This window comes from Protopterus annectens, chromosome 14.part0 (assembly GCF_019279795.1).
Source record: "Protopterus annectens isolate FY-2018-M chromosome 14.part0, PAN1.0, whole genome shotgun sequence".
NCBI lineage: Eukaryota > Metazoa > Chordata > Ceratodontiformes > Protopteridae > Protopterus > Protopterus annectens.
In genome coordinates, this window is record NC_056748.1 from 356,658,759 (window position 1) to 356,686,022 (window position 27,264).

General features: G+C 37.8%; 1 protein-coding gene across 1 annotated transcript in view; it reads left to right on the forward strand.

Moving 5' to 3' along the window:
• Positions 1-27,264, forward strand: part of RGS10 (regulator of G protein signaling 10) — a 463,550-nt gene that overhangs the window by 315,601 nt on the left and 120,685 nt on the right. The window contains exon 4 of the mRNA XM_044056078.1: positions 25,020-25,163. Within this exon, the coding sequence (XP_043912013.1) occupies positions 25,020-25,163 (144 nt within the window). The remainder of the gene's footprint in view (positions 1-25,019; positions 25,164-27,264) is intronic.

Below are 27,264 nucleotides of genomic sequence, written 5' to 3' on the forward strand. Positions count from 1 at the left end.
TTAATGTAACATAGGCAATTTATTCTTCAAGGGCAACAGGCACTTTATTTGTAGATGAAACAATGAAATATAAAGTTGTTTGCTAGCAGCAACTTCTTCATTAGTTGCAGATCACTTTAATGTGGAATTATTTAGATGACTTTACTTCTGCAGAGATTTTGCATAGTTACTGATATTGGTGGATTGTAATGACAGATGTTTGAGTGGCCTTTTATGGTTGAAATTTTCTGAAATTGGTAGTTTTGTCATTATTGGTTCATACATTTTTGTTTCATTGCTTACTAGAAGACTGTTCAAAACTACAAATTTAAAACACACTCTAACAAGTGATGCTATATTATTCAAGGAATATAATTTAATACAATCAGGAAGGTGAATCAAAGCATACATATATGCATGGCCCCAAAAATGTGTAAGGAGCATATGGTTTGAAAACAGCCCAGAGGTAAGCTTAGTTGTCCACTGGCCAGATGCAAAATGAATGTGGGTTTTCATGCCCTTTCAATGAATGTGAGTTTCAAGTGCAGAGAAGTTTACTGCTCATGCTAAGTCTGTTTTCATTGTGAGACTGTATAGTTTGTTTGGCAAATGGCTCAGTGCTATTTTATTTCAATTTCTGTAATCATTGTAGAAGTAAATAAGAAAATAGTATGCATGTTTACAGGTTTGAACAGTGTTTATGGTAAATGAGGAGAAATAGCCAAGTAATGGAACACTGGAGTGGCTGGGGAGGGGGCTACTGCTGCAGCAGCATGGAGGTTACAGACTATCCATTCAAGTAAAACAAAGCTCATCCCTGTCCATATTCAAATGCAGCTTGGATCTAAGGATGGGTAATAGAAAATGTACTCCAGGATTGCCCCCCATGCCACTAATGGATAGAGGCAGTTCCTAAATGCTGCATCCCTTACATGGGTCCCCTCAAATTATCTATGATATGATCACAGTTATTCTCACTAGGGCTAAATTATTTATTATTTATTTATTTATTTTACATTTGTTAACCGGGCTGGTCTAACTGGATACATATCCGTTTTCAGTAGAGGCCCGAGGAGAAAAGCTCCGATACACAATAGAAGTACATATTTCAATTGCAAGATTCAAAGTATTGTTACAACAAGAGAATACAGCTTACATATGCAGGAATGAAAATTTACATAGATGTTATATAAGACTAAAGGACAGACAGGAAATTATACACAGAACATTGATTTTGTTAAAGATACTGAAAAATAGACTGAAATCAGAGATTTTCCTTATTACTAAAAGGAAAGAGAAATTTTAGAGATCTGCAATTAGGGAAATGGGCTAGGGAAGTGGACCTAGAAGTAAAGAGATATGTAGTTAGTCAGGTTCTCGACATGGGCATGTCCATTGTGTGGAGAGATATTCTTTAAGGTTAGCTTTGAAATGATAGAGTGAAGAAGTAAGTCTAAGGTTGTTTGGCAGGGAGTTCCACTGCTTGCCAATGGAATTTGCATAAAGGGCATCCCCACCTGAGTTTTTTGCTTTAATGGTTAGGATCTGGATGCTGTTTGATGATCGGAGACTATTGAGGTTAGTATATGGAGTTAGAATTTTGCACAGTGAGGGAGTTCTATCAGGATGGTTGATAATTTTATAAGCTTGAGTTGGCTAAGTTTGAGGAGATTTGGCAGTTCCAACCAGCCAAGTCTTCGCAGATTAAGGCAATGATGGGTTCGATAAGGGGAACCTGTAATAAATCTGGCAATGTGGTTATAGGCAAGAGAGAGCATGTAAAGTTCACGTTTATTGGGAAAAGAGAGGATCGAGGAAGCACAGAGGAGGGAAGAGAGGAGATGGGTGAGCAATAGTTAATTTGGTAGTGGGAGTTAGGAAGTTTTTAATTCTGTACATAGATCCTAGTTTTTGTTAACAGACTTTACTGTTTGGGTAATGTGTATGTCAAATTTGAGCTTATGATCAATAGTGACACCTAGCAGTTTGGTACTGGTGACAGGGGTTATGAGGGTCCCATTAGTGGATTTAATATGAAAGGTTGTGTTGTTAGTGTTTGGGAGTTCTTTACCTAGAGGTGAGAAGACGTTGGGGAAGAAAAGTAATAGTTTGGTTTTAGATGGGTTAAGTAGAAGTTTTAAGTCAGTGAACCATTTTTCAACTAGTGCAAAACAATGTTGTGTGGTCATTTGGAGATTCGAGAGGGAGACGTCGGAGCAGATTAAGGTGGAGTCGTCGATTGTATACAGGTGGATTTAGGGATGATTGATTGAAGGTCATTTATGAAGATGGAAAACAGAAGTGGGCCCAGTATTGAGCCCTGAGGAACGCCTATGGTATTCGAGCAGTCCCGATATTCTGTTTTGCCATAGGACAGCTTGTTGCCTACCAGTGAGGTAGGAATTGAACCAGTTTAATGCTGGAGTGTCCAGACGTAGGGTTTCAAGGATGTTGAGAAGGAATTGATGATTGACCATATCGAATGCTTTTGATAGGTCCAGAAAGAGGGCAGATGATATGAGTTTGTTATTGCGATTGTTGTTGATTGAGTCAATAAAGGAAAGGAGGGCAGTAGTTGTACTATGGTGCGGACGAAAACCATGCTGGGCATTGGACAAGAGATTATTAGAGGTCAGATAGTGAAGAAGTTGTTTGTGGATGCATCTTTCCATGATTTTCGCTATGGGGGACAGGATGGCTATTGGTCTATAATTTGACATTGCCAGGGAGGTACCTCCTTTGTGAAGTGGAATGATATAGGAAGTCTTCCAGATTGAAGGAATGTTCATCTCAGTTATAGATCTGTTTATTAGGATTGATATGGGGTAGGCTATTTCATCAGATGCAATTTGTAAGAATTCAGGAAGGTGGTCAGCCGCTAGGGTAGTTGGTTTGAGTTTTTAGGAGGGAGCGTACATAGGAGGAAGAGACTGGCTTTAAATTAAAGGGGGTAGGGTTGTCACGTCGCAGTTTAGCAGCAGGTGGGGAAGTGGAGGTAAGGTGACTGGCTAAGGTTTGGATAGTCTCAGTGAAGAAGGAGTTAAAGGTGTTGGCTACTTCTTCTTGGCCTTTCTAAGAGTTTCTCAGGGGTTGGGGTGGAAGTTTTGCCTGGGTGCAGAAGGTTGTTAAAACCTGCCCAGAATTTCTTTGGGTTGTTCTGGTGTTTTGCTGGAGGCTGCAGAAGTATTGTTTTTGTCTTGGGTTATGGCAGTTTTCATGGCATTTCTTAGTTGTTGAAATTTACAACGGTCTTGGGGGGTTTTGTGGCTCTCCATTTTCCCAGGCTTGGTCGCTAAGTTTGATTTTGGATTTAGTATCAGTAGTGAGCCAAGGTGCTATGCGAGTTTTGGTTCTAATTTGTCTATGTGGAGCATGTGAGTCAAGTATCTTAAGGAACGTGTCATTGAAGTGGGACACACTCTCTTCTAGTGGAAGAGTCTTTAATATGGTCCAGTTGCAGAATTTCAGGTCAGCAAGAAATAATTGAGGGACAAATTTTTTTGTTTCTGATTAATCTATATAGGGGTGTTACAAGTTGGGCATTTATGTTTAATGATATAAGTTATTAGGTGATCGCTGAGGTCACAGGGAAGGGTGCCAGTGATGTAGTTATTAGAGTCTCTATTAGTAAGGATCCAGTCAATTATACTTTCTTTTTGAAGTGAGTTGCCTATTCTGGTTGGGGATAGGATATTTTGGGAGAAACCATATAGGTTAATAGGTTGTGGAGTTATATGGGTAGAATAGAGAGACCAGTCAATGTTGACGTCTCCAAGAACTATGGTTTCTTGTGGGTAGTTGATGGCTAGCCAGCTCAGGGATTGCTCCAGGTTTTCTGTGTTCTTCCCTATTATATATAGTTATCAGCCATGGGATAAGTAAGACCAATCAGGGAATGTTAATTCAAGCACCAAAAGGGACAATTGGCTAAGCTTGAAATGTCCTGTAAGTAAACCTATGTTGTGGTAGTAAATATTTTTTAAAAAACTGCCCTTTTTTAGATCACTAAGTGCCCCTCTAACACCACCCCCAGACTTCAACAGCTTCCATTGCCTATGTAAGTGGTAAATGTTGCAATGTCTTTATTGTCTTAGAGAACCTATAATAGTTGGAAACCAGCTCTCAGGTCTAGCTTGCTGAACACTTGTGCATATTTAGTTTAAAGAATTATATCATCCACTGTGCATGCCATTTATCTTTCCCTTGAAATTGTTAAGTTGGCTTTCTGAATATCAGCACACATTCTGACCTATTACTTGTAATTGTGCGTAGGTAGAGTGACTTGATGATACCAGAAGTGTTGATTTTTTTGACATTTGTATTATACCAGTCTGTTCTAAGTTTAGTAATCCTTTCTCTGCCTAGTGCACAAAAGCACTCATATTAGAGTTGACATGCAGGTTATAATGATATATTTATGTGCAATTCAGATTAAAAACTTTTGTCGCTTAGGCAGTTAAATATTTCTGTTTGTTTTTCCTTGTAATTTACTACTAACTGTGTTAACTTGTTTGTTAATGAATATATTACCACAGTCAGCCCATTTTCACAATAGTAAAATAATATAACCATGGCCTTGCAATTCTTGTGGAATCATATATCTCTGTTTTTTTTTAAATCACTGTATGAAGTATTACTTTTAGTGGTAAACGTCTGTCTGAGGTGGCACAAATGTGAAGTGGGGAACACTACTTCATTACTGATACAAGAGCAAGTTGCCAAGAGTATTTTGTAAGCACTCTGTTGACATTGGTTGAACTTTGTCTTTCGCTGTTATAATAGATTACATATGTTTATCTAGACTGTTGATGCTCATCTGTTCTTTCTGTGGTTATTCACTTTTGACTGGATTTATTATGTGTCTGATATGAGTGCATTTGATACCTCATGGCTTTATTTTATTAACTCTTATTTTGTGGGAGGGCAACTTTGAAAACTGATTAAATTTGCCACAATAAAGAGTTTTTAAGAGGAATTGTCTACCACATTTTCTGCATACTGAATTATTTTGAGGCTTTTTCTGAAGTGGTACCAAATGTGAAGTGGAAAAAACTATTTTATTGCTGACGTTTGCTTCTGCTGTTGTGTCTGCAGTTACCAAGAACATTTTATAAGCAGTCTGTTGACATTGGTTGAGGTTTATCTTTAGCTGTTATGATAGCAAAGATAAGTTTATCTGGACTGTTGATATTCATCAGTTCTTTCTATGGTTATTCACTTTTGGATGGATTTATTCTCTGACTGCTTTGAGTGTAGTTGATAGCTCATGGCTTTGTTTTATTAACTTGTTTTGTGAATGGACAACTTTGGAAACTGCCACAATAAATGCATTGTTTGCAAGAAAGGTTTTAAGAGGAATTGTTTTCCACAGTGTTTGCATAATGAATTATTCTGCGACTTTTTATGTTTGACATATGTGTGCATCTGTATGTGCTTCATTACTGATAAGTTGTACAGGATATTTAACACTGCATGCACAACATAATTATTTTCCTGCTCTATGTATTTTCCATGTACTTCTGACATTGCTATGGTTTTGCTTTACTCTGTCAAATACTTTAATATTAACTGTGACTGTTGATAGACAAATCTTAATTATTTCAATTTTAATTTTGCTGCTATCAGTGAAAGTACAGCCCTTGCTTATCCTCTGAATATTGATAGATGCACATCTGTTGTGCTGTTCTAAAGTTGCATATCAAGAACTGGGTGTTCTTCTTAATTTTAGAATAATTTTGAAGTTTGTACTTTGCATCTATGCATTTAAATGCCTTTGATATGAGAGTATCATTTGTGTCATGAATATTTTCTCTAACCCTATTGCTTTTAATATTGTTTCTTCCTTGATAATAATAATAGCATTGCAATTCTCCAAGTTTTAAAAGTTTCTTGCAAGGCTATTGACCAGGCAGGATCTTTAGAAACTAGCCATGCATTCCTATGACATTTTTTAGCCCATCTTATATGAATAATCCAGAGCAGGCAGAACATTTTATATGTTATCCCTTTCCATATTGGATAAGGTTGCTGCTCGAGGGATGAATTTGCGGTTTCCCACATTTTCATCCAGAATGTGTTTGAATAAAGTAAGAGATGTGTTTTGTTTTTTATGGGAGGAAGACTATTCCAAAAAAGTGGAATTTTCTGTGATACATATTTATTATTTATTTAAGTGTCTTTGTTTATTACTCCAGCATGCTCTGTTTATGTGCATCAGGCATTAAGATCTCTTTTATGGGTGTTTATGCTACGATCAGACTTGTGGGTGTGCAGTAGGTCTGTGAGGGCAGGATCTGTTGAGGTTCTGTATGTGAGACAGAGCTTACCCTTCAGCAACCTGTGTGATACCAAGAACAGAGTCAAGGCTTTGAACATATTAATGTAGATCATATGGGCATTCAAGCTGATGTCAAGTGTTTGGACAGGTACATCTCAAAAGGGGCATTATATTTAATGATTGGTCTAATAAGTGCTGAATACAGGGGAATGATCACATCTCTGGATCTGGATGCCATACCCTTGCTAATAAGCTGTACAATCGAAAAAAAACTTTCTTACAATACTAGATACTTGGTGATTAAAAGACAGTTCATTGGCTACATTGGTTCCCAGATCCCTAACTACTGAATCAGTTTTCAGTGGTGTGTTTGTCAGTATGACATTTGCAAGGAACATATTGCTCACCAAAGGATATTATTATACATTTTTGGCATTTAGTTTTAGTCAGTGGTTTTGACACCAGCTATATGTGTGGGAAAGGCCTTCTTGGAAGATTTTGGTATCCTCTGGACAGTTAATGCCACATAGTTTAAAGTTGTAACTTGGTGAGCCATAAGGCCTTAACACTGGCTTTGACCTCTGAGAAGCAAATTCCAAAGAGGACTGGCAAAAGGATAGACCCCTGTGGTATAACACTGGTGACAGGTCTTTTGGAGGAGATGTAGCTGTGTACCACATTTCTTAGTTTCTATTTTGAGCCAGTTTGATATAAATCAAGTAACATAGGGATTGAAGTTTAGCTGGGAGAATTCATTAAATGTGAATTGGTGTTGAATACTTTAGTGAGATCTAGTTGTGCAGTGTGTACTGATTTTTCCTCATCCATCGTTTCAGTAACCTTTTGAAAAAGTCACCTAAGTTGAATAGGCTGGATCTGCCCTTGACAAAACTTAAATGACTTGGGTCAAGGATTTGTAAGTTGCCTATGTCCTTGTTTATTAATTCCATAGCCTTATAGATGAGACTCGTCAGACTTATGGGTCTATAATTACCTGGGTCAGTTGATGCCCCCTTTGTGCAGGGGGGATGATTGCTGCTATCCTCCATTCATCTCCCACATAGATGTTTGGAGCCTGATAATAATCTCTGTAGAAAATTTGACAGGCCCTGTTTAAGGCTAGCCAGTAGGCATACTGCTATGTGATCTGGCCTCATAGTTTTGTGCCTTGAAGATTAATTCTTGTGAGATTTGAGGGGACAGGGTAGATGTTAGTATGTGATCTGGGAGTGTTGGGGGTGAAGGTTCAGCTAGCAGACTGGCTATGTCTTCTATGCCTGAATAGGTATTCTAATTTACTTTTAGCTCTGCACAGTGCTAGGATTGCTTCTTTATCAGGTTTCTAACATAGTTAAAGAAGGATTTGTCATTGTCTTTAGCCTTTGTAGCTATTTTACCTCATATCTAATTTTGGTTGATTTGATCAGGGACATTTTTAGCATGCTGGTAGTTACATTTATTTATACGTGCAGTGAGTTTTTTTCTCCTGCTAAAGAACCTGTTTATATTTGGGTTCCACCTCGGGGGTTTATTTTTAAATTTCGCACTGTATTTACTTCAGAGGGGACAAATGCATTGATGCAGCTGTTTACATGAGTATAGAATTTGACAGTAAAGGATTCAGTGTACACAATGGGATCATCAGGTTGGGAGGAGATAGTGAATTTAGCCAGCTCCTCACTCAGTGTAAGTAGACTAACCTTAGCATAATCTCTGAATACTGAGTTATTGGAAGACGATTCTGCTTCAGACTTATAGTGAATGTGACTGATTTATGGTCATATTTGATTGTGGATGAAGTTACAACTGGTACAGAACACAGCTGTCCCATATTGGTAAGGACCAAGTCCAGGATTTTGATGCCCCTGGTTGGATTGTGAAGTAACTGGTACAGAGAGTTTGCATTAATGAAGTCTAGAAATCTTTGGGCATACATGTTAGGGGATGTATAAGTCTCCCAAGTTATAAAGGGACACTTGAAGTCTCCTAAGAGAATGGTGTTTGGCTTGATGGATAGGAACTCCATACTCATCAAGTAGGACATATGGACCAGAGGAGGACCTATAGTGGATATAATGTGATACAGATTTTTATTAATGGTAAGTTGGACATGGAGGAGTTCCAGGTCAATCTCCTATCTAATATGTCTGGAGATGGCACTTTGTTTAACAAATATAGAGACACCCCTATCTACAATGCCCTCATCTAGTGATGTGGGCCTGAATGCATGGTACGCATTGAAGCCTTGCACTGATGGGGTGCATTGCATGGACTTGGACCAGACCTCCATGTTAATACATATATCAAGTTTTCTACTTAGGCTCCTAGCACTGAGCAGCAAAGCTTTTATGTTAATTGGACTGTGTTTTGTTGTACTGAATGGTTTTAAAGACTGACATTGCCAAAAGAAGTTACTATGGGGGTGGACAAGGTTTTGTCCAATATACAAAAGCCTTATGGAGAGAGCTGCAGGCCTTCTCAACTAAAGTAGTTTGGATTGTCAACCATCTCCTCCTAAGCCGATCTGTATTGAATCCTATTTGAATGGCAACAGAAGCTAAGCCAGTTATTGAAAACAATAATCTTTTGTTTGCATTGTGACATCTTTCTTGGTGATGGTAAAGTGCTGCTCACCTCTAGTTTTATGGCTGCCTCTGATATATATTCCGAGAGCTCCATCATGTCTGTCTTCATATAGACCAGGGAGGTACATCTCAAGTCATTTACTCCCACATGTACTTTGACTGTGTCATATGTGTACTTGTGGTGCAAGGAATTAACTGCATCTGTGTGATGTGGCAAATCCTGGCTCCTGACAGGTAACATATTTTGACCTTCTCCTTGCATATTCTGGTGTGTAGTGCATCAATGTTTTTCACTATGGAGTCCACTATGACTAAGATGTTGGATGAGGTTGAGATTTGCCTGGGCTTTTGAGTTGAGACACTGTGAGCCTTAGATGTGGACATAGGCCTGAAGACATTGTAGAGAAGTAATTTGATATGGAGGATGGAGTGAGGAGGAATAACCTGTGTATAGCTGGTGTCCTTGAAAGACTAGAGAGTCAGGATGGAGCAGCAGTTAAGCAACAGCAGCCCGCCCATTGGTATATTTAAGTGGAAGTATGCTAGCATTTGAAACAGCTTGTTGAGTTTTTATGCCTGGATATATGGCCACTCACAAATAATACAGATATATATTAGTGTGGCTGGAAACATATAAAATGAAAGACTGGATACTGAGTCATTTATGGAAGCCCAGCAAAGTATGCAAAGGAGGGAGCCAACATGTATTTGTGGAGAATAATTATTCTGGGGCCACTAGACAACAAAGAACCAAATTTAATGTGGTAGTGAGAGAATGTCACCTCAGAAGAATATGCTTCAGGCTTAAGTAGGTTGTATACCTTAAATAATGATGCTATCTGTTACTAAGTCCATTGTCAGTCCAGAGGATGCCCTGGCATTTGTGAGCGATAGCCTAGAAGAGCAGAAGATACATGAAAAAAGTACAGCAGAGAAGGATGTTGCAGAGACTGACTGGCAAGTCAAAGGAGGTAGTGATAGAAAACCTAGAGGAACACAATCCTTCCCTGATTTCAGACAAATACCTCTAGCTGTTAAAAGAGCTAAGGCTTCCATGAAAAAGGAAGTTGATCAGCCACAACTAGAGACTACCTTGCAAGGTATACATTTTGGAGTGACAGGGCTGAAAGTTGATCTTATTAACGGTACAGAAGGAACATTTTAGTGTGGATGTCTGGCAGTGAACATGCTTCTATAGTAAAGAGCTGCTACCAAGAATATTTTATTGCTATGGATGTCTTTTTGCTTGCTTTTATTATTTAATTTTGCTCCTCTTGACTGTCTCAACAAGGTTATTTGTTAAAATAATATAATGTTAGCAGAGTCATGCTGGTGGAGAGTGAAGGTGTCTTTGCATTTCCTATGCACTAGATAAATGAGATCTGATTGGATGAGATCAGTAATGAATTTTCTTATATGGCTCTATAAAATGGGGACTACTAAGTCAGAGATCTCTCAAGTTATAGTTATCTGAAAATTATTTTTTTATTATTTGGTCATTGTAATATTGAACCCTATGCTGGAAAAATGCTAAGGTCACATGACTTTGGTTTACCAAACAGAAAGTGGGGTTTACAGCAGATTAATTTTTATACAAATATCACACTGATTGACTGCAAAAAACTCACTGACTTTTTCTATGCACTCACTAAGCACTTATGTTAAATGCTTTGCATATTGTAAGTCAATTAAACAGGAGTAAGAGTGTAAAATATTAAATACTTAGACAGTACTAAGAGAGTAATCTTTAATGAAAGATGTCAGCATATAAATTTATTTGTAGCCTTTAGATACTGGTATATAATTATACCTGATCCACAGTATCCCCTTCTGGAGTTTTCTGTAATGAGGAGATTGGGTTGGTAACCTTGGGGGATTGAAGCTATTGTTAACCTTATCTAGGGTAAGGAGGAGAAATACACTTAAAGGGGGATCTGTGAGACATGTGCTTTCAATTCAACTGATGCTTCAGATCCAATCAGTGGGTGAACCAGCCAATTATTACACTATTGTAAGGGGGTTGCACAGAAGCAGTCAATTCTGACGCATATGTTGTAACATAAAATGTTGCTGGACCTTAATTTAACTACAACAAAGGCAACAAACTGAAAGGTGAAATAGAAAATTCCTTTTAACTTACACAGTGATGTAATGCATATGAATTACAATGCTGTGGACTGGGTTCAGTGAATAAAACTATATATATATATATATATATATATATATATATATATATATATATATATATATATATATATATATATATATATATATACTGAGGTATATTAATTTAAATTTGATACACACAAACAGTTTTGGAAGATGGGGATTGGCTCAACACTGTTAGGGTTACTTTTTATGTAGCAAATGATTGGATATTGAGAAGATAGGTGTAAATGACCAAGGATCATTACAGTAAAATAATCTGCATAGTTTTGTTTACATCCTTTATGTGTTGGAGCAGTACACTTGGGGGAAGTAACTGTAGTTCTTGGAAAACATTAGGGTGGTAACTAAGCTCAACAAACATTCCCCTGATAAACCAGTGAAATGATCAGATGTTCTTTCTTGTTAATGGAGGGAGCGTTTAGAGGCATGCGAAGGAACTGGTTGCTGTTAGCTGTAATGGCATGGACAAAGGTTGTCTGTGAGCTGGTTCCTGATATATTGAATTGCAGGCACATTCCTGTTCATTGGAAGACCTCTTCTGCCTTTGATTGTCCCAGCATTAATGTCTACTCCTGTGAATCTTATCTTTGCATTGTTTTGCCAAAGTAATTAAGTTTTAGTTGTACTATCAGACCTTCCAGTGAACAGTCCAGATTTATTTACCTGTTTATTGACAGATATCTTCTTGCAGTCTATGGAATTCTCAAAAAACGCCTTACTTATAGTCCAGCTGTTATAACCACATGTCAGTACAGGGAAAGCCAAATCCTGGCATATATGGGCCTTTGTTAGAATGTGATGTATTTGCTGTTTAATATTGTATTCAGATTTGCCACAGCATTCTTTACAAAAGGGCCTCACTGAGACAGTACATTGTCATCCCTTTTGGTAAAAACTGTACCCATGAACTACCACATAGGCGGTAGTCTACTTAACACCGAAAGTGTAATAAGAGACCTGGGGACACAGGTGGACAGTAGTCTCTCCTTTGATAATCTCATCGCCACAGTAGTCAGGAAATCCATCTACGTGGCACACCTCATCACAAGAGGTTTCTCATCCAGGGAAAAAAGAGGTCATTGTTCCCCTCTACTCACCACTCATTAGACGCATTATAGAGTACAATGCTCCTTTTGGTATGTACCTCACAAGACATCTACAACAACTGGAAAGGCCACAGAAATACTTCACAAAGAGGATTACCAGCCTCAAACAGATGCCCTACGCAGACCATCTCAAAAAACTCCAGCTTTACTCTGTTGCATATCGCATACTCAGAGGCTATCTCTGCCTAACATACAAAGCTATGTCAAACCCAGAGCTGTTGAACATACTCCACGTAAAGAAATCCCAATCCCTCAGAGCCACACGCTCTAGGGTCCTAAACCTTGTCACCACAATAAAACGAACATGCTGGAGGGATAGATTCCTATTTCAGAGACTTCCCATACTCTGGAACAAGCTACCTATCTATATCAAACAAAGCTCCTCATTAGCATTCTTCAAGAAGAATCTTGATGATTGGATGGGAGATAGGAAATTCACCCCGGGGATCACTTCTGTGGCTCTGCTTGACAAGGGCACAGGAAAATAATTTTCTTGGGTGGCAAAAGCCAGGGTACCGTTTGGCTAGGCTTATACAGGCCCTAGGGCCAATAGCCTAGTACCTACCTATGAACCTATGGCTGTATTGATCTGTGAGCCCAGGGAAATAAAATCTGTCAGTTCCTCTACTTCTTTCCCATTTGTTTGTAATGAGTTAATAGATAATAATAAAATGTTATTGATCAATAAGCTAGATTTTGTACATTGTACTTTCACCTGTATCAGCACACTATAAAACTCTTCAGCTTCAGCATGTTTTACCATGGGAGTAGTGTCCTTTGTATATCTGGGGTAATTAATATTTTTCCTAACAATTTATTCAAGCATCTGGTTCATCCAGTCTGGCATCTTGCATGATATATTCAGCATATAATTTGAACAAGTGGGGTGACATTATACAGCCTTAGCATACTCATTTCCCAGTCTTGGACCATCCATTTATTCCATATTTGGTTCCAACTATTGCTTCTTGTTCAGCATGTAGATCCCTCAAGAGACAAATAAAGTGACCTAGTATCCCCGTTTCTCTAAGAACATGCCAGTTGTTATGGTGAGAGAAATAAGTACAGTATAATTTACTCAAAATTAATTTAGAGAGATGATGGCATTCTCATGGAATTCATGATGGGAATTTTGTTTTTATGTGCTTGTAATATTATTACCCACCCTAGGTATGTGTACAGAAGTCCTAGAATACAATGGGTACCCATGTATGGGCTATTTCACAAGTTACTTACGAACTGTGGCCCTTGTTGATATATGTGAGTATTTCAATTTAAGACCCAAATGAATATTTTTCTATGTGGACATGATTCAGGTTCCAGGCTGGAAATCATGAGGGGAGCATGCAAATTTGGTTTATTGAGGCGATACCCTATTTATTCTGTCAGGCCATACACCAGGTGATTCTGAGTTATTCTGAAAGAAGTTCTTTAGGGATTAGTGTAAGAAAATGATGCATGAAAGAATTAAGACTCCTTATCCTATCAACTCCTCGTTGGTCAGATCCGACTATATGCTAATCACCCTAGATATCCGCATCCCGCCCCTACCCACCATTAAGGAAACCATGGTAAAAAAATTCCCCAAAGTCAACTTCATGCTTCTTAAGACAGAACTGGTGAACTTCATGACACCCATGCAGATGGACAACACAGTTACAACTGCTGAATCCTGCACAGATGCACTTTATAAGCACTTACACGAGTGCATGGATCGTGCTATCCCAAACAGAACCAAGACGCTATCCTTCAAAAAAAGGAAGCCAATCTGGTGGCCCACTGCCATAAATAAACACTACAACAGAAAGAAGAAACTGTTGCAAAAGAGAGTAAAATCCCATGAGTGGAGGAGCTCCCTGGTCAGCCTCAGTAAGAAGCTGAGATCCCTTTTAAGATCCTCCAAAGCTAGCTATGAAAACAAAATCACCACTGATTCTAAGGGCAACCACAAAGCATTCTATAGCTATGTCAAGAATCTCAATGGCAACTCCCAGATCTGCTCTGAGTTACAACACAGTGGCATGCAAATTACAGAACCAACTGACATTGCCAACATCCTGGCAGATAGATTCAGTGCTAACTTTACCCCCCCCTCTCACGCCCTAAAGGGCCCATATCTATACAGGAAGAATGCAGAGTCCCTGTAATCACATCTATGCAGGTAAAAGCTGCACTCTCTAAAACCAAAAACACAGCATCCATGGGACTGGACAACATCCCAGGCTGCATTTTACACGAACTTCAGAATGAATTGGCTCCCCACCTAAGCACCATGTTCAGTCAGAGTCTCACGTCAGGCTTTGTGCCCACTGAATGGTGCACAGCAACAGTTATCCCTCTGCACAAAGGGGGAGCCACCACCGATCCTGGGAACTATTGCCCTATTAGCCTGATGAGCCTGGTCTGCAAGGCCATGAAATGTATCATCATGGAACTCATAAACAAAGACATTGGTAACCTCCAAACTCTGGACCCCACCCAGTTTGGGTTTGTGAAAGGCAGATCATGCCTTCTGAATCTGATTGACTTCTTTGAGGCGGTCACCAAAGGCGCAGACGAGGGTAAGGTGGTTCACACAGCCTATCTTGACCTCACCAAGGCTTTTGACAACATTCCCCCATTCTGGAATTATAACTAAACTCACTAAACTAGGTATAAATCCCTATGTCACAAGATGGGTTGCCAACTGGCTCACTGAAAGAACCCACACTGTAAAAGTTGCAGACTCCAAATCTGACTTCAAACCAGTGACAAGTGGAGAACCACAGGGTTCAGTCCTGGGATCTCTACTGTTTGGTATCTACTTCTCTGAAGTACAGGCTAACACAGAAGGCCTCTGGCTAACAAAGTTTGCAGATGACTGCAAACTAGGAGCCATAGTCTTGTCCCCAAATGATGTGGACATCCTACAGAAGAGCCTCACTGACAGTGATGCCTGGTGTCAGAAGCATGGCCTCAAGCTCAGTGCCAAAAAGTGCATTGTCATCTCCTTTGGTAAAAACTCTGTACCTATGAACTACCACATAAACAGCAGTCTACTTAATGCCAAATGTGTGATAAGAGACCTTGGGACCCAGGTGAACCGTAGTCTCTCCTTTGATAATCACATCGCCATAGTAGTCAGGAAATCCTTCTATGTGGCACACTTCATCACAAAAGGGTTCTCATCCAGGAAAAAAGAGGTTATTGTTCCCCTCTACTCAGCACTCATTAGACCCATTATAGAGTACAAAGCCTCTTTTGGAATGTACCTCACAAGACATCTGCAGCAGCTGGAAAGGCCACAGGTGTACCTCACAAAGAGGATTACTGGCCTCAAACAGATGCCCTACACTGACCGTCTCAAAACACTCCAGCTTTACTCTGTAGCATATCGCCTACTCCAAGGAGATCTCTGCCTAGCATATAAAGCTATGTTAAACCAAGAGTTGTTGGTCATGCTACACCTAAAGAAATCCCAATCCCTCCAAGCTACACACTCTAGGGACCTAAACCTTGTCACCACAGTAAACAGGACATGTTGGAGGGATAGATTCCTGTCCCAGAGACTTCCTATACCCTGGAACAAGCTACCCATCTATGTCAAGCAAAGTTCCTCATTAGCACTCTTCAAGAAAAATCTTGATGAGTGGATGGGAAATAGGAAATACACCCTGGGGATCACTTCTGTGGCTCTGATTGACAGGGGCACAGGAAATTAACTTTCTTGGGTGGCGTAAGCCAGGGAACCTTGTTGGCTAGGCTTATTTAGGCCCTTTGGTCGATAGCCTAGTACCTACCTATGAACCTATGAAGAGGTCCACTAGGGTTGGAAAAATGTAATGGGGGCTTGGTATGAGTTTGTAAAAGTCCATTTCAGAATAAGTGTTGTAATCTACTAGAAATCAGCTGGCTAAGAGTAAAGACAAACCAAGGCCAAATGGATAAGAACTAAAGGAATTAGAAAGACTTCAACTAAGGATCAAGGTGTAGAGAAAAAGAGGAGCAAAAAGGAAGTAGAAAGCAGGCAGTAGAAATGTTAGATAACAAGTTACATTTCTACAATAAGGAGTTAAGGATTTGTATTTCAGGAACTTGCCTAGGTATCAGAAAAAAGATTAGTAGTTCATCTTAGGAGCAAAGAGCATTACATATTGTTTTGATTTTGTGCTGACTTAAAATTGGCTTAAGGTTAATATGCCAGCAGAATTGGTGGAAGTATTTTGTAAATATTATGAAAACTTGTATACAGCAGAGATAGATGGTGCTAATCATGATGCCCAAATGTGGGAAGCTGATCAGTTCTTCATTTGCCAAAAATTAGCAGTAGAACAGTCTGTGGCACTGACAGGCCAAGCTGAGCAACAAGAAGCAGTCAGTGGGTGAAACCATCAATCAAGGCACAGTTTCATTGGGATTTTGGAAACAGGTGGGGGAAAGTCTGTTGCTGAAGCTATTCACTAAGTACAGGTCACATGCCTGAATTTGGAAGAAAATCAATAGTTATGATTTTAAAGAAAAGGAATAGTCTTGCACTGGCATTCTTTTAAATATACATTTCAGTTTCAGTCCATGATTGTAAACTTTTGAAGGCAATGTTAGCAAGTTGACTGTCTTATAAGTTGTACCTTGCCTGATTGATTCTGATTAGACAAGGACTGTGTGAGTCTGGCAGACTTTTGTCAACATGCTGAGAACTTCACTAACAATTACAGATGAATAAGAGCTCAAAAACAAGTAATTGTTTGAGCTCCATGCATGTAATCTGTTTGTTCTAAGATTTCTACCTCTTGCAATTTGTATATGGTTAGTGTGCATAATGAAAAGGCATTTGACAGGGTGGACTGGCCCTATATGAAACAAGCCCTATTAAATATTCAGAATCCCAAATAAATGTGTGGCCATGCTATTTGGGATTTATCAAGGTTTATTTACCAGGCTGAAAACACACATAGGCATTTCAAGACCATTTATTCTATGCAAGGGGAATGAGACAAGTTTGCCCTGTAGTCCTGTTATTTGCCTTATATTTGAAGCCATTGTCTGCAGCAGTAAGGGTCTTTAGTATAAGAGCTTTTTTTTCTTGGGTGCTGCAGACAAAAATCACCTTATATGTTTAAACTGTGAGCTTTGGCTGGTTAAGACCTGCATGATATCAACTTGTAGCTAAGTAACTTTTATCTGCACTTTTTAAAGTAATTTGTTTGTGTTGCATTGAACAATATCTACCTGGAAGTTGACTGTTTTTTCAGTAGTGCATGTGGTATTTTCAGTTAAGGCTTGTTAAAAACCTGCATAGCCAGTGATAGGTTGGTACAGTGAATTATCTTCTGTTTAAACTAAGACTTGCATGATAACAACTTGGATGCATAAATGTAGCTAAGTAACTTTTATCTGCACTTTTTAAAGTAATTTGTTTGTGTTGCATTGAGCAATATCTACCAGGAAGTTGACTGTTATTCAGTAGTGCATGTGGTATTTTCAGTTGGGAAGTTTCCTTCATTGTTATTCAGTTTCTGGTACAGTGAATTATCTTCTGTTTAAACTGTGAGCTTTGGGTTAAGACCTATATGATATCAACTTTTAAAGTAATTTGTTTGTGTTGCATTGAGCAATATCTACCTTTTTCACTAGTGCATGTGGTATTTTCAGTTATAGCCAGTGATAGATGGGGGAAGTTTCCTTCATTGTTATTCAGTTTCTGTCTTATACAAGTGGTACAGTGAAATATCTTCTGTTTAAACTATGAGCTTTGGCTGGTTAAGACCTGCATGATATCAACTTGGGGCGCATAAGTGTAGCTAAGTAACTTTCATCTGCACAAACTGCCCGCCCTCTTGTAAATTTGCACGTGGATACTCCTCCTGGGCCCATCTCATTTGCTCACTCAAAAAAAAAAAAAAAAAATGTATCTGCTTTTACTGTATTTGTGTTTCTTCCTACTTTATTTTGCTTTTGTGTCATCTTAAAAGTACTCAGTTGTATTTATTACTGCTTGGTGTAACTCACTCTAAGCCTTTTAGTTTAAGCACTTATGCTAATTCCACCTAAAACGTGGCTTTTTTCTTCGCTTCTGGATCATTCACTGCAATTCCAGTCTCACATAGACCTACCAATGACAAAAACCCGATGTTTAGCTAGGGGCGGCTTGCACCCTGTCACCCTGGCTTTTTCGATATTTGGCAGGCTCTTTGCTACCCCATAGTGCCCAGGTTATACCTCATACCATGCTTTTGTTTAAAACTTGGACGAACCAGGCTATGGAACAACATTTACCCTCCACAAAGAGGGAAAACATACTGGGATCATCACCAACAGATAGTCACATCCCGACCCCACCCTGCCCAGAAAACCACAGTGTCTCTAGCGCAAATTTCTCACTCCTCCAAAGGTGGAATCCTTCAAAAAGCCGGGCCTGTGGAATTCCCAGATATGCTCAAATTAGTCCAAAATGACAAAATACACGAACCCACAGACATTGCCCAGCATCTGCTGACAGGTTCAGCGCAAAACTTCCTCCCCTCCCAAGAAACCACCAAATATCAAAGCAGAGCCCCTGACATCTCAGATGCTCAGGTCACAAAGGTGGTGCCTCAACAGATCTGGAAACTATAGCCCCTATAAGCCTGACTAGCTTGGTCTGCAAAGCTATGGAAGGATCATCACATCATATAAAAAATATTGGGGACTTACTTATACTGGATCCTGCCCCACTTTGTTGTTAAGGTTAAGGCAGATCCCAGATCCTGCTCTCAAATTGTTCAACAGTCACCAAGTCACCAAGGCCATTGATAGGTGTCCACACAGCCTTCACCAGCTTAAATATAAACCCTATGTCACTAGATGGGTTGCAAACTGGCTCAAGGACAGAACCCACATGGTTGGTTTGCTGGAGCCATGTCAGACCAAAAACCAGTTACAAGTGGCGTCCCACAAGGCTCAGTCCTGGGACCACCTGTTAGAGTATATATTTTTCTTTGGGGTTTGCAGATGACTGCAAACTGGGTGCTAATCGACTCTCTCCAGCTGACAAGCATCCTCCAAAGGGCCTCATAGAAACAGACAGCTGGTGCCCAGCCAGCCATGGCCTCTAAACTCAAAAAAAGTGTATAAAGTCCCCTTTTGGCAAAAACAAACAAATGCCCATAATTGAGTACAATGCCCCTTTTGGGATGTACCAACAGCAACTGGAAAGACCCCAAAGTACCTCACCAAGAAAGACAAAGAGCGCAACAGATATGCTGCCTGGTTAAAGAAAACCAGCTCTACTCAGTGGCATACCGCCTGCATTAATGGACATGCTGCAGAAAAGAAAATCCCATTCCCATTGAGCTCTGAGGCGACTGAACCTCAGCACTGAAATAAATAGGACATGCTGACTGGAGGACAGATTCACAGAGGCTCCCCTTCACTCTGGAAAAATCCCCCAGTCCAGGTTAGGCAGTCCCTCATTGAATAGAGTTTACAGGTATCACTTCTGTGTCACTGTTAGACAGAGGAGGCACAGTATACTAACTCGAAAAAAAATTAATTTTAGTGTGGGTAATAAAATGTAAACACACTTCCAAACACCTCTGGCTAGGCTTATATATAGCCAGCCTAATGACCTATGAACCTATGTGCATGACATGTTGATGTACCACTCTAACCCACATTAAGACTTGAGAGCTTTTTGAGCAGATTAAGAAATTTAAGGGTATTACAGGCTACAAGACAAATAATTTTGTTAAGTTATACCCCTCAACTGGATGTCTCAGATGGATATCCATACGTTTTGAAATCTTGAGGTTTTAAAAATCTGGGGGGTTGGTAATGCAGTACTAGATTACATAAGTAGCATGTATGAGCAGTCTTTGGAAAAAATCAAAGAGGACATTGAAGGTACGTGATGGCAAATTTAGAGCTAGATCAATGAATTCAGATGATAAAATTCTGAATAGTACCCCTTTGGCTATACTCATTTTAGTCATTTGTGGCATACGCTCATAGCTCCTTTATTAAAGCATTAATGTGCATTATGGTAGAGTTTATATGGGAAGGAACCAAGCCCTGTGTCACATGGATTATTTTAACCTTTCCACAAGACTGTATTAGGAGAACCTGACCTAAAAAGCTACTTTAAAGCTGTTCATCTTAAACTGTTATATCAAGTACAGGCGAGGGAGTAAACCTCTAAATGAAACATATTAATTTAGGCCCATTTAGGAGAGAACTTGAAATAGAAATGAACCATTCCTACAAAATGTTACTATATTTCCCTCAAAAGTAAAACCACTTTATTAGAATTTTGGACAAATATATTACACATTATTATAAACCTGTCCTTCAGGTGAGATGTTAAACCAAGGCAACATTTCCCTGATATAAAAGATCCCATGGCAGCTAGTAAAAAGGAGTAGGGGAAATTCCTTGGTGCACTGTCCAAAATTTCCCAAGTTAGTATGAACCCCTTGGATCTTCCCTGAAAAGAGGCCATTGGTGTGGTGGGACTAACCTGGTCAAGAAAGTGTAAATAAAATTATTGCCTAATTTTTCAATTTTTTTTTACTCTTAATGTATATCAGGCGTTTATTACCTATATTCCTTGTCTCTTTGTTTTATTTTCCATAGTACATTATTTCAAACAAATTATGAGGCTGCTTTATAAAGTATCAGAGTTTTACCTATCTCATTTTACACTCTATTTTTTTCTAAGAAAAAAATACTTCAGTCATTATTTTATTTATTTATTTAAGTTTGATGACCGAGGAAGTCCACTGGGCCAAGAAGAGCCCATTTTCAGTGGAGGCCCAGGGTGAAAAGCTCCACAATAATTGCAGGTTACATTTCACATGTTACAAAAGGACATAGTTCATACAGCTAATTAAACATTTACAGATAAGCTCTATGATATTTGCAAATGGCTTGTCACAATGTTACAAAAAGGAAAAGAGATAATTCAATACAAAAATTTCAACATTTACATAAAGTGAATATTTTTGTTATAAACTCAATTGTAGGTTTAACATTTCAAAATATATAGCTACTAGCCATTAGTAGGTTAGGGAAATATTATGCATGGAGAGGGTAATAGTATATTTGAGATTAGAGAGTATAGTACAATAGATAGTAGAGAGAAAATTAATTTTTAGTAGGGGAGTGATTGTTTTGGGTGGGATGAAGTAATAGTAGAGGTAGTTGGATGAGTCAATGCAAGGTGGAATGGGGGATGGGGTTTAAGTCATTAAGTGCCATTGAGATGTTCTGAACTTTATTTCACTCTCAGATTATATTTTCCTGAGAATTGCAAGTAGATTATTCTTTGTTGTATACAGTTGTTCTGAATAATATGTGAGTGATGGAAAATCTGTTTGTTACTCTAATTTGTTATGCGCCTGTTTAATACACAATAGGAGTATAATAAAATATTGTTGAGGAAGAAAGTGAGCCAGGATGTTGGATTAACTCCTTAACTATTGAAACAGTCAGTGGTTGTGTTAAAGTCGTTACTCTTCTGGTTTGACATCGGGGTTCAGTCTTTCATCAGAATTTTAAACATTTTTTTCAACAAACAAGTGGTATGTTAAAATAATAATAATATCATTATATTTTTTTTGATAAAGATTTGGAACAACAACATTCCCAATTCAAAGAGATCAAAACAATATGCCTCAAAATACTGCATCCTGCACCACCAAAAAAGCAATTCCTCCCACTAATTTTGTGGGATAAATATGATAACAGGAGACAGAAGAGGAGAACATGGCCATGAGAGGAGATTTATGAAAAATGATGAGAATGAAGATGAAGAGCCGAGTACTAGTACTGATTTGCAAGATAACAATGGAAAAGTAATAAGAAAAAAAATAATTAAGAGTAATAATAAAAACAATAATAATCATAATCATAAACAAATAAAAGAGAAAACCAACAAAAACAAAATTCTTATTCTTATTCTAGGAGAGAGAAATCGAAGGGAGGAAGAGGTGGAACAGGCTCTACTTTTGTTTCCGCTACCCAGAATGAATTTATCAGAAACGTATGTGATGTAAAATTATTTGTTATCCACCATTACATAATACTTTAAACATGTAAAATCAAATTTTAATTATGAATTTAACCTGAAGTCAGATGAAAATTTAATGAGTTATTTATCAAAGTGAGAATAGATGTGATGTTCTTAGAAAAAATTAATGAGTTTCCTTACTGTCAGATTAATAAATTTTTTGACAGTTGACATTAAAGAGGAAGGAAGGTGTAGCCATGGGCTCCCCATGTGGGGCTAGTTTACAATATATTATTATATATCTGGGAAAACAATAAGTTAAGACTAATGTTCATAAATAGAGCATACCCTGCTCCATTTATAATAATCTAATAGATGAGTAACATTAATAGAACATTTTAGAAAAATTGGTTCTTAATATGATGATTGTTTCCTATTGCCACTTGATGGCGTCAGACAAAAACAACAATAAAATGGTTATAGAATAAATTCCAGGAGAAAGTTTGATTGTACAAAAAAGGGGTAGTAAGCCCAGGCTTAAATGAAAAATGTTCACTTATGTGTTTGCTCAAATTAAAAGTTTAGAGATGATTTGAGTGTAGAACATAAATGATATAGGTGATGAGAATACATGGTGTTTACATAGGTTAAAAAAAAGTATTATAAGTGATGTGATGATATTATTATTTATTAGTTTATTATTATTATTATATATATATATATATTATATTAATTATAAATAATGTAATTATTCTTTAATTTATTATTATTTTATATTATTTTGTAATATAATGACTGGATTGAGTTTTTATTATATTAGTATTAGTATATTAGTAGGTAGGTATAATAATTTACCTTATACGTTTAAATGATTTAGTTTTTTTTTGCGGGCTTTTTGTATGAACTTATAAATAACAGAAAGAATTTTAAATGTTTGTAATTAATATCTGAAGAAGTCCGAGCATTGCATAAGGATGAAAAATATTTTGGCATTTAAAATAAAATAAATACGAGTGTTTTACGAGTAATAGCCCTAGCATCTTTTGTGCCAGTTTTAAAGTCTGTATTAACAGCAAAATGTGTTGTAGAGTGAACAACTTGTTTTGCAGATGGGTATTCCCATGAGAGAACAAGGCAAGAAGAAGGGTTAAATATTTTTTGAGGAAAAAAGACACTTATAATTTTCTGATAACAAGCGGGGCAGGGAGACAATAGATTGGCTGGCATATAGCCATACATAAGGATAATTTAAAAAAAGGTAAATTGTATTTTCCAAAGAGTGCGACAAGCAATTGTTGGTAGTGAATATTCCATTCCAGGTGAGAGGCCCATGCTTCACTGCTGATGGTGCTATTAGCAAAGTCTGTTGAGGTTTGTGGGGGATTAGAATAGAGGCCTTGTTCAAATTAAGGGATTCCTGGGTTCAGACGTTGGAAAGAGAACTATCACTGGTGACTGTGTCAGTTTTGACAGATAATCAAGTATGGTACTTAATCTAGAAAATTCAGGATTTTTGACTGGAAGTGTTCACAGAGGTATTGTTATACCCCTTTGAAACTTCAACACATTCCCCGAGTCATTACAGAATTATCGGAAGCTGAGAATCATGTCTTTTGAAAACATGTGGAATAAATGGAAGACACATATAAAATACAGAATATACTAGATGACATCTTTAGACAACCAATGCAGTTTTTCAGAGGACTCTTGTTTTATGGGTGTTGACTTGGAAAGCAATTTTCACCCAAGAGTTTTCTGTACTTATAAATAACTGTTGCAAAAAAAAAGTGATAACAAAAAAAGTAAAAAATAAATGAAGTCCCAAATATATGAATGCCATCACTATAATGAATGAAACTTTAGGTAGGAAAGGAAAGTTAAACAGGGGAAGCCTTGGAGAAAATATAAATGTAGGTGGTTGCCATGGCTTCCCTTCATGTGACTTCAGGGTGACATAGACTTAATCTTTTTTTTCTCTCCAGGATAGGGATGCAATCAGTTCCATGGCTGACAGTTTTTTTAGCAGTGCTTGAACATAGGCTCTGTTCCTTGTAAGTCAATATCATTCATGATGGCACCATTATGTAAAAATGGGAGACATCTCCTGTTAGTAATTACACAAAAGTAAGTTTGGTGAGTAATACTAGTAGAGTTTTAGAAATACTCTATTGAGTATTGTTTTGAAGCACTATATGTTAAATATGGATTTGACACTGCAAGGTTTTATTCTGGAATATTCATATTCTACTAATTTACTGCATTTGTATAACAATTTGATTAATTCAATAAGTAATGGCCTAGCAACTATTTACCTTACCCTTGCCAAGACATTTGACTTTGTTCCCATTACACCAATAATTCAGAAACTGGAATCAACTGGTATACATAGTTGTGCCATTATATGAACTTGTAAATGGCTTTAAAAATTTCCATATGGCTCAAAGCACTGATAGTGTTTTATTCTTTGTACTTCATTGAATTGGCATAGACTTGTAAGTATTTAATTAGCTTTTTTCTTTGTCTAAAATGGTTATGTTTTCTGCAAAGAAAAGAACATCTGCATTTATTCTTACTAGAAGATATCCTGAGAATTTTACATTTTCCATGAAAATTATTTCTCCTGAGTTTTTCTATCAGTACACAGCCCTTAAAGCAGTTGCTTTTTGTATGTTAACTTACGAACTAGTCATCAGCATGAGCATTCTGCATCTGCTGCTTGACAGATTCCTTGCAGCTTCTTAATGTCAGATGTAAGATTTATAAGCTCATACTTTGCACGCAGGTGTGACTGTGTTGTACTCCTGAATCTCAATGAGCACAGAGATGATCACATTACTGTAAAATCATGTGCACTGTCTCAGGCCACTCGATTTAAAAATGACTGTTTATTGAAGCAGAAGTTGCGTTGCTATTCTTTATTTTTCTTTTCTTTTCCTTAGTTACACGAACGAGCAACCCAGATCTATATGACCTTCTTGTCCAGCAAATCACCAAACCAGGTTAATGTGGAGGGCCAGTCTCGACTGAATGAAAGCATTCTTGAACACCCTCACCCTCTTATGTTTGAAGCTCTTCAGGAACAGGTACTATTTGGGAAGTCTTTCTGCATTTGTTACAGAATGAATTGAGATTTTTCATTGTTTAGATAACACACCCACACCTGCTATATTATTTATTTATGATGTCACATATTTCTGTGTCTAACTCTGTACTATGAAGGTGGCTGGACATAGAGAAGATAGTGCCATTATACATTTTGCTGAGTGTAAAGCCCAGTAAATAGTATAGACTATATTAGTCCAGCTAACTATATTCTTTTCTGAAGACTGTGCCATGGACGTAGATGTCCTGTAACATTTTCTGACCATGGAATAATGAGAAGTTTCTGGAATATGGCGTTGCCTGTACCAGTTTCTGAACATGAGATAATAAGATATTTCTAGAAGATGAGGGTATAACTGCATCACAGGCTGATAAAACCTGTTCTGTTCAGTTTGAAACATCACATCCTTTCTTGCTGCATGATGCATTTCTATACACCATCTGCCGAATGCAGTTAACATCTGTGATCATCAGCATCTAATAAAGCCATAATAAGTATGAATTGCAGAGGGCAAGCCTATGTTGACCACCATATTTATTAAATCAATCCAGGGTTACACTGCCAGAGAGATGGATACAAATCTGTTGCTCCAATTAACTTAGCTTTGCCCACATCACTGATATCTAATACTAGAATGAGAATAAAAATGAATGGATATAGAGGTACAAATTCCTGTGTTGGAGGTAGGGGCGTGACCTACTTTAAAAACACTGCTGCTGTACTAGAGACAGTACATCAGTTCATGACTCAGTTATCTGCATTTCCAAGCTGCTGCTGTTCTGAAAAATGCTATTTTGGCATCATAATTTAGATTTGTGTGTGTCTGTGGAGTGTTGCAATAAATGAGATGTGTAAATTGGATAACAGCATATGAATGAATGTTAGGAGTGTACATTAGTTAGCAATGTTAAGAGAAGAAAGTGAATATAAACAAAGGTGCTTTAAAAAAGACCTTGTTTTCATTTAATTTATGAGAAAATAATGAAAGTTATTTTCAGTGAATAAGAAGTTGAAATTTGTACTTGTGAATCACACATATCTTTATAGAGATTGGGATTAATTCTGATTGACTAATGATTTGCTTACTCATTATGGTTACATGAAATGTATGAATATTCAACATCTGTCATGTAACGTTCAGTTTATATATGTCAGAGGAAATTTATATTTATGGGGACCATTTAGAGAGTTTATAAAAGTGTTTCAAAGTCTGCAGCAGTGTTATAAGATTCCCAAGAACAAAAGCAAGGAATAGGTTTACATGTCAGCATACTTTGTACCCACAGTAAACTAGGTGTTATTAATCTGTTTTTTCTTTTCTGTACAGCTGTGCATGCACAAGTGCAGTGTATTGGTTCACTGGCTGGAATAGGATATGATTTTTCTGAGTGATAACATAAACACTAAAACTTTGAAGTTTCACTTACAACAAAGATCTGTGGCAATTTGCATAACAGTGATATTGTTTTCTGTGAGTACAGTAGAACAAATCAGGAGTTTATTAATTCATAGTAATAAACCTGCCATGATTATTGCATTCAGTTTCAGTTCTTTACTGTAGTCAGTTTCTTGGCCCACCTCAATGTATGTATTACGCATCAGGGCGAAGGTGCTGAAGAGTATTGGAAGTGCAGTCCTCTTTGATAAAATACATTGCAACACTTAAATGTAACTGCACATATAATGCCCCTTAGATTTTGCAAAATAAATAAAAATGTGAAAATTTGTAACTGTAGCAGTATTTTGTAATCTACTAGTTAACGTTTGGCAAGTAAAATGGATGTAATATAATGGAAGCTCTCTAATCCTCTAACTTAAAATGTACTGCATCCATTTTGTAAAACAAACACACACACACACACACACACACACACACACACACACACACACACACACACACACACACCTGATAAGCATGCGCTAATGTTTAGAAGTAGTGTTGACTGTACTGAACAAACACACACACACACACACACACACACACACACACACACACACACACACACACACCTGATAAGGATGTGCTAATGTTTAGAAGTAGTGTTGACTGTATTGAACACACACACACACACACACACACA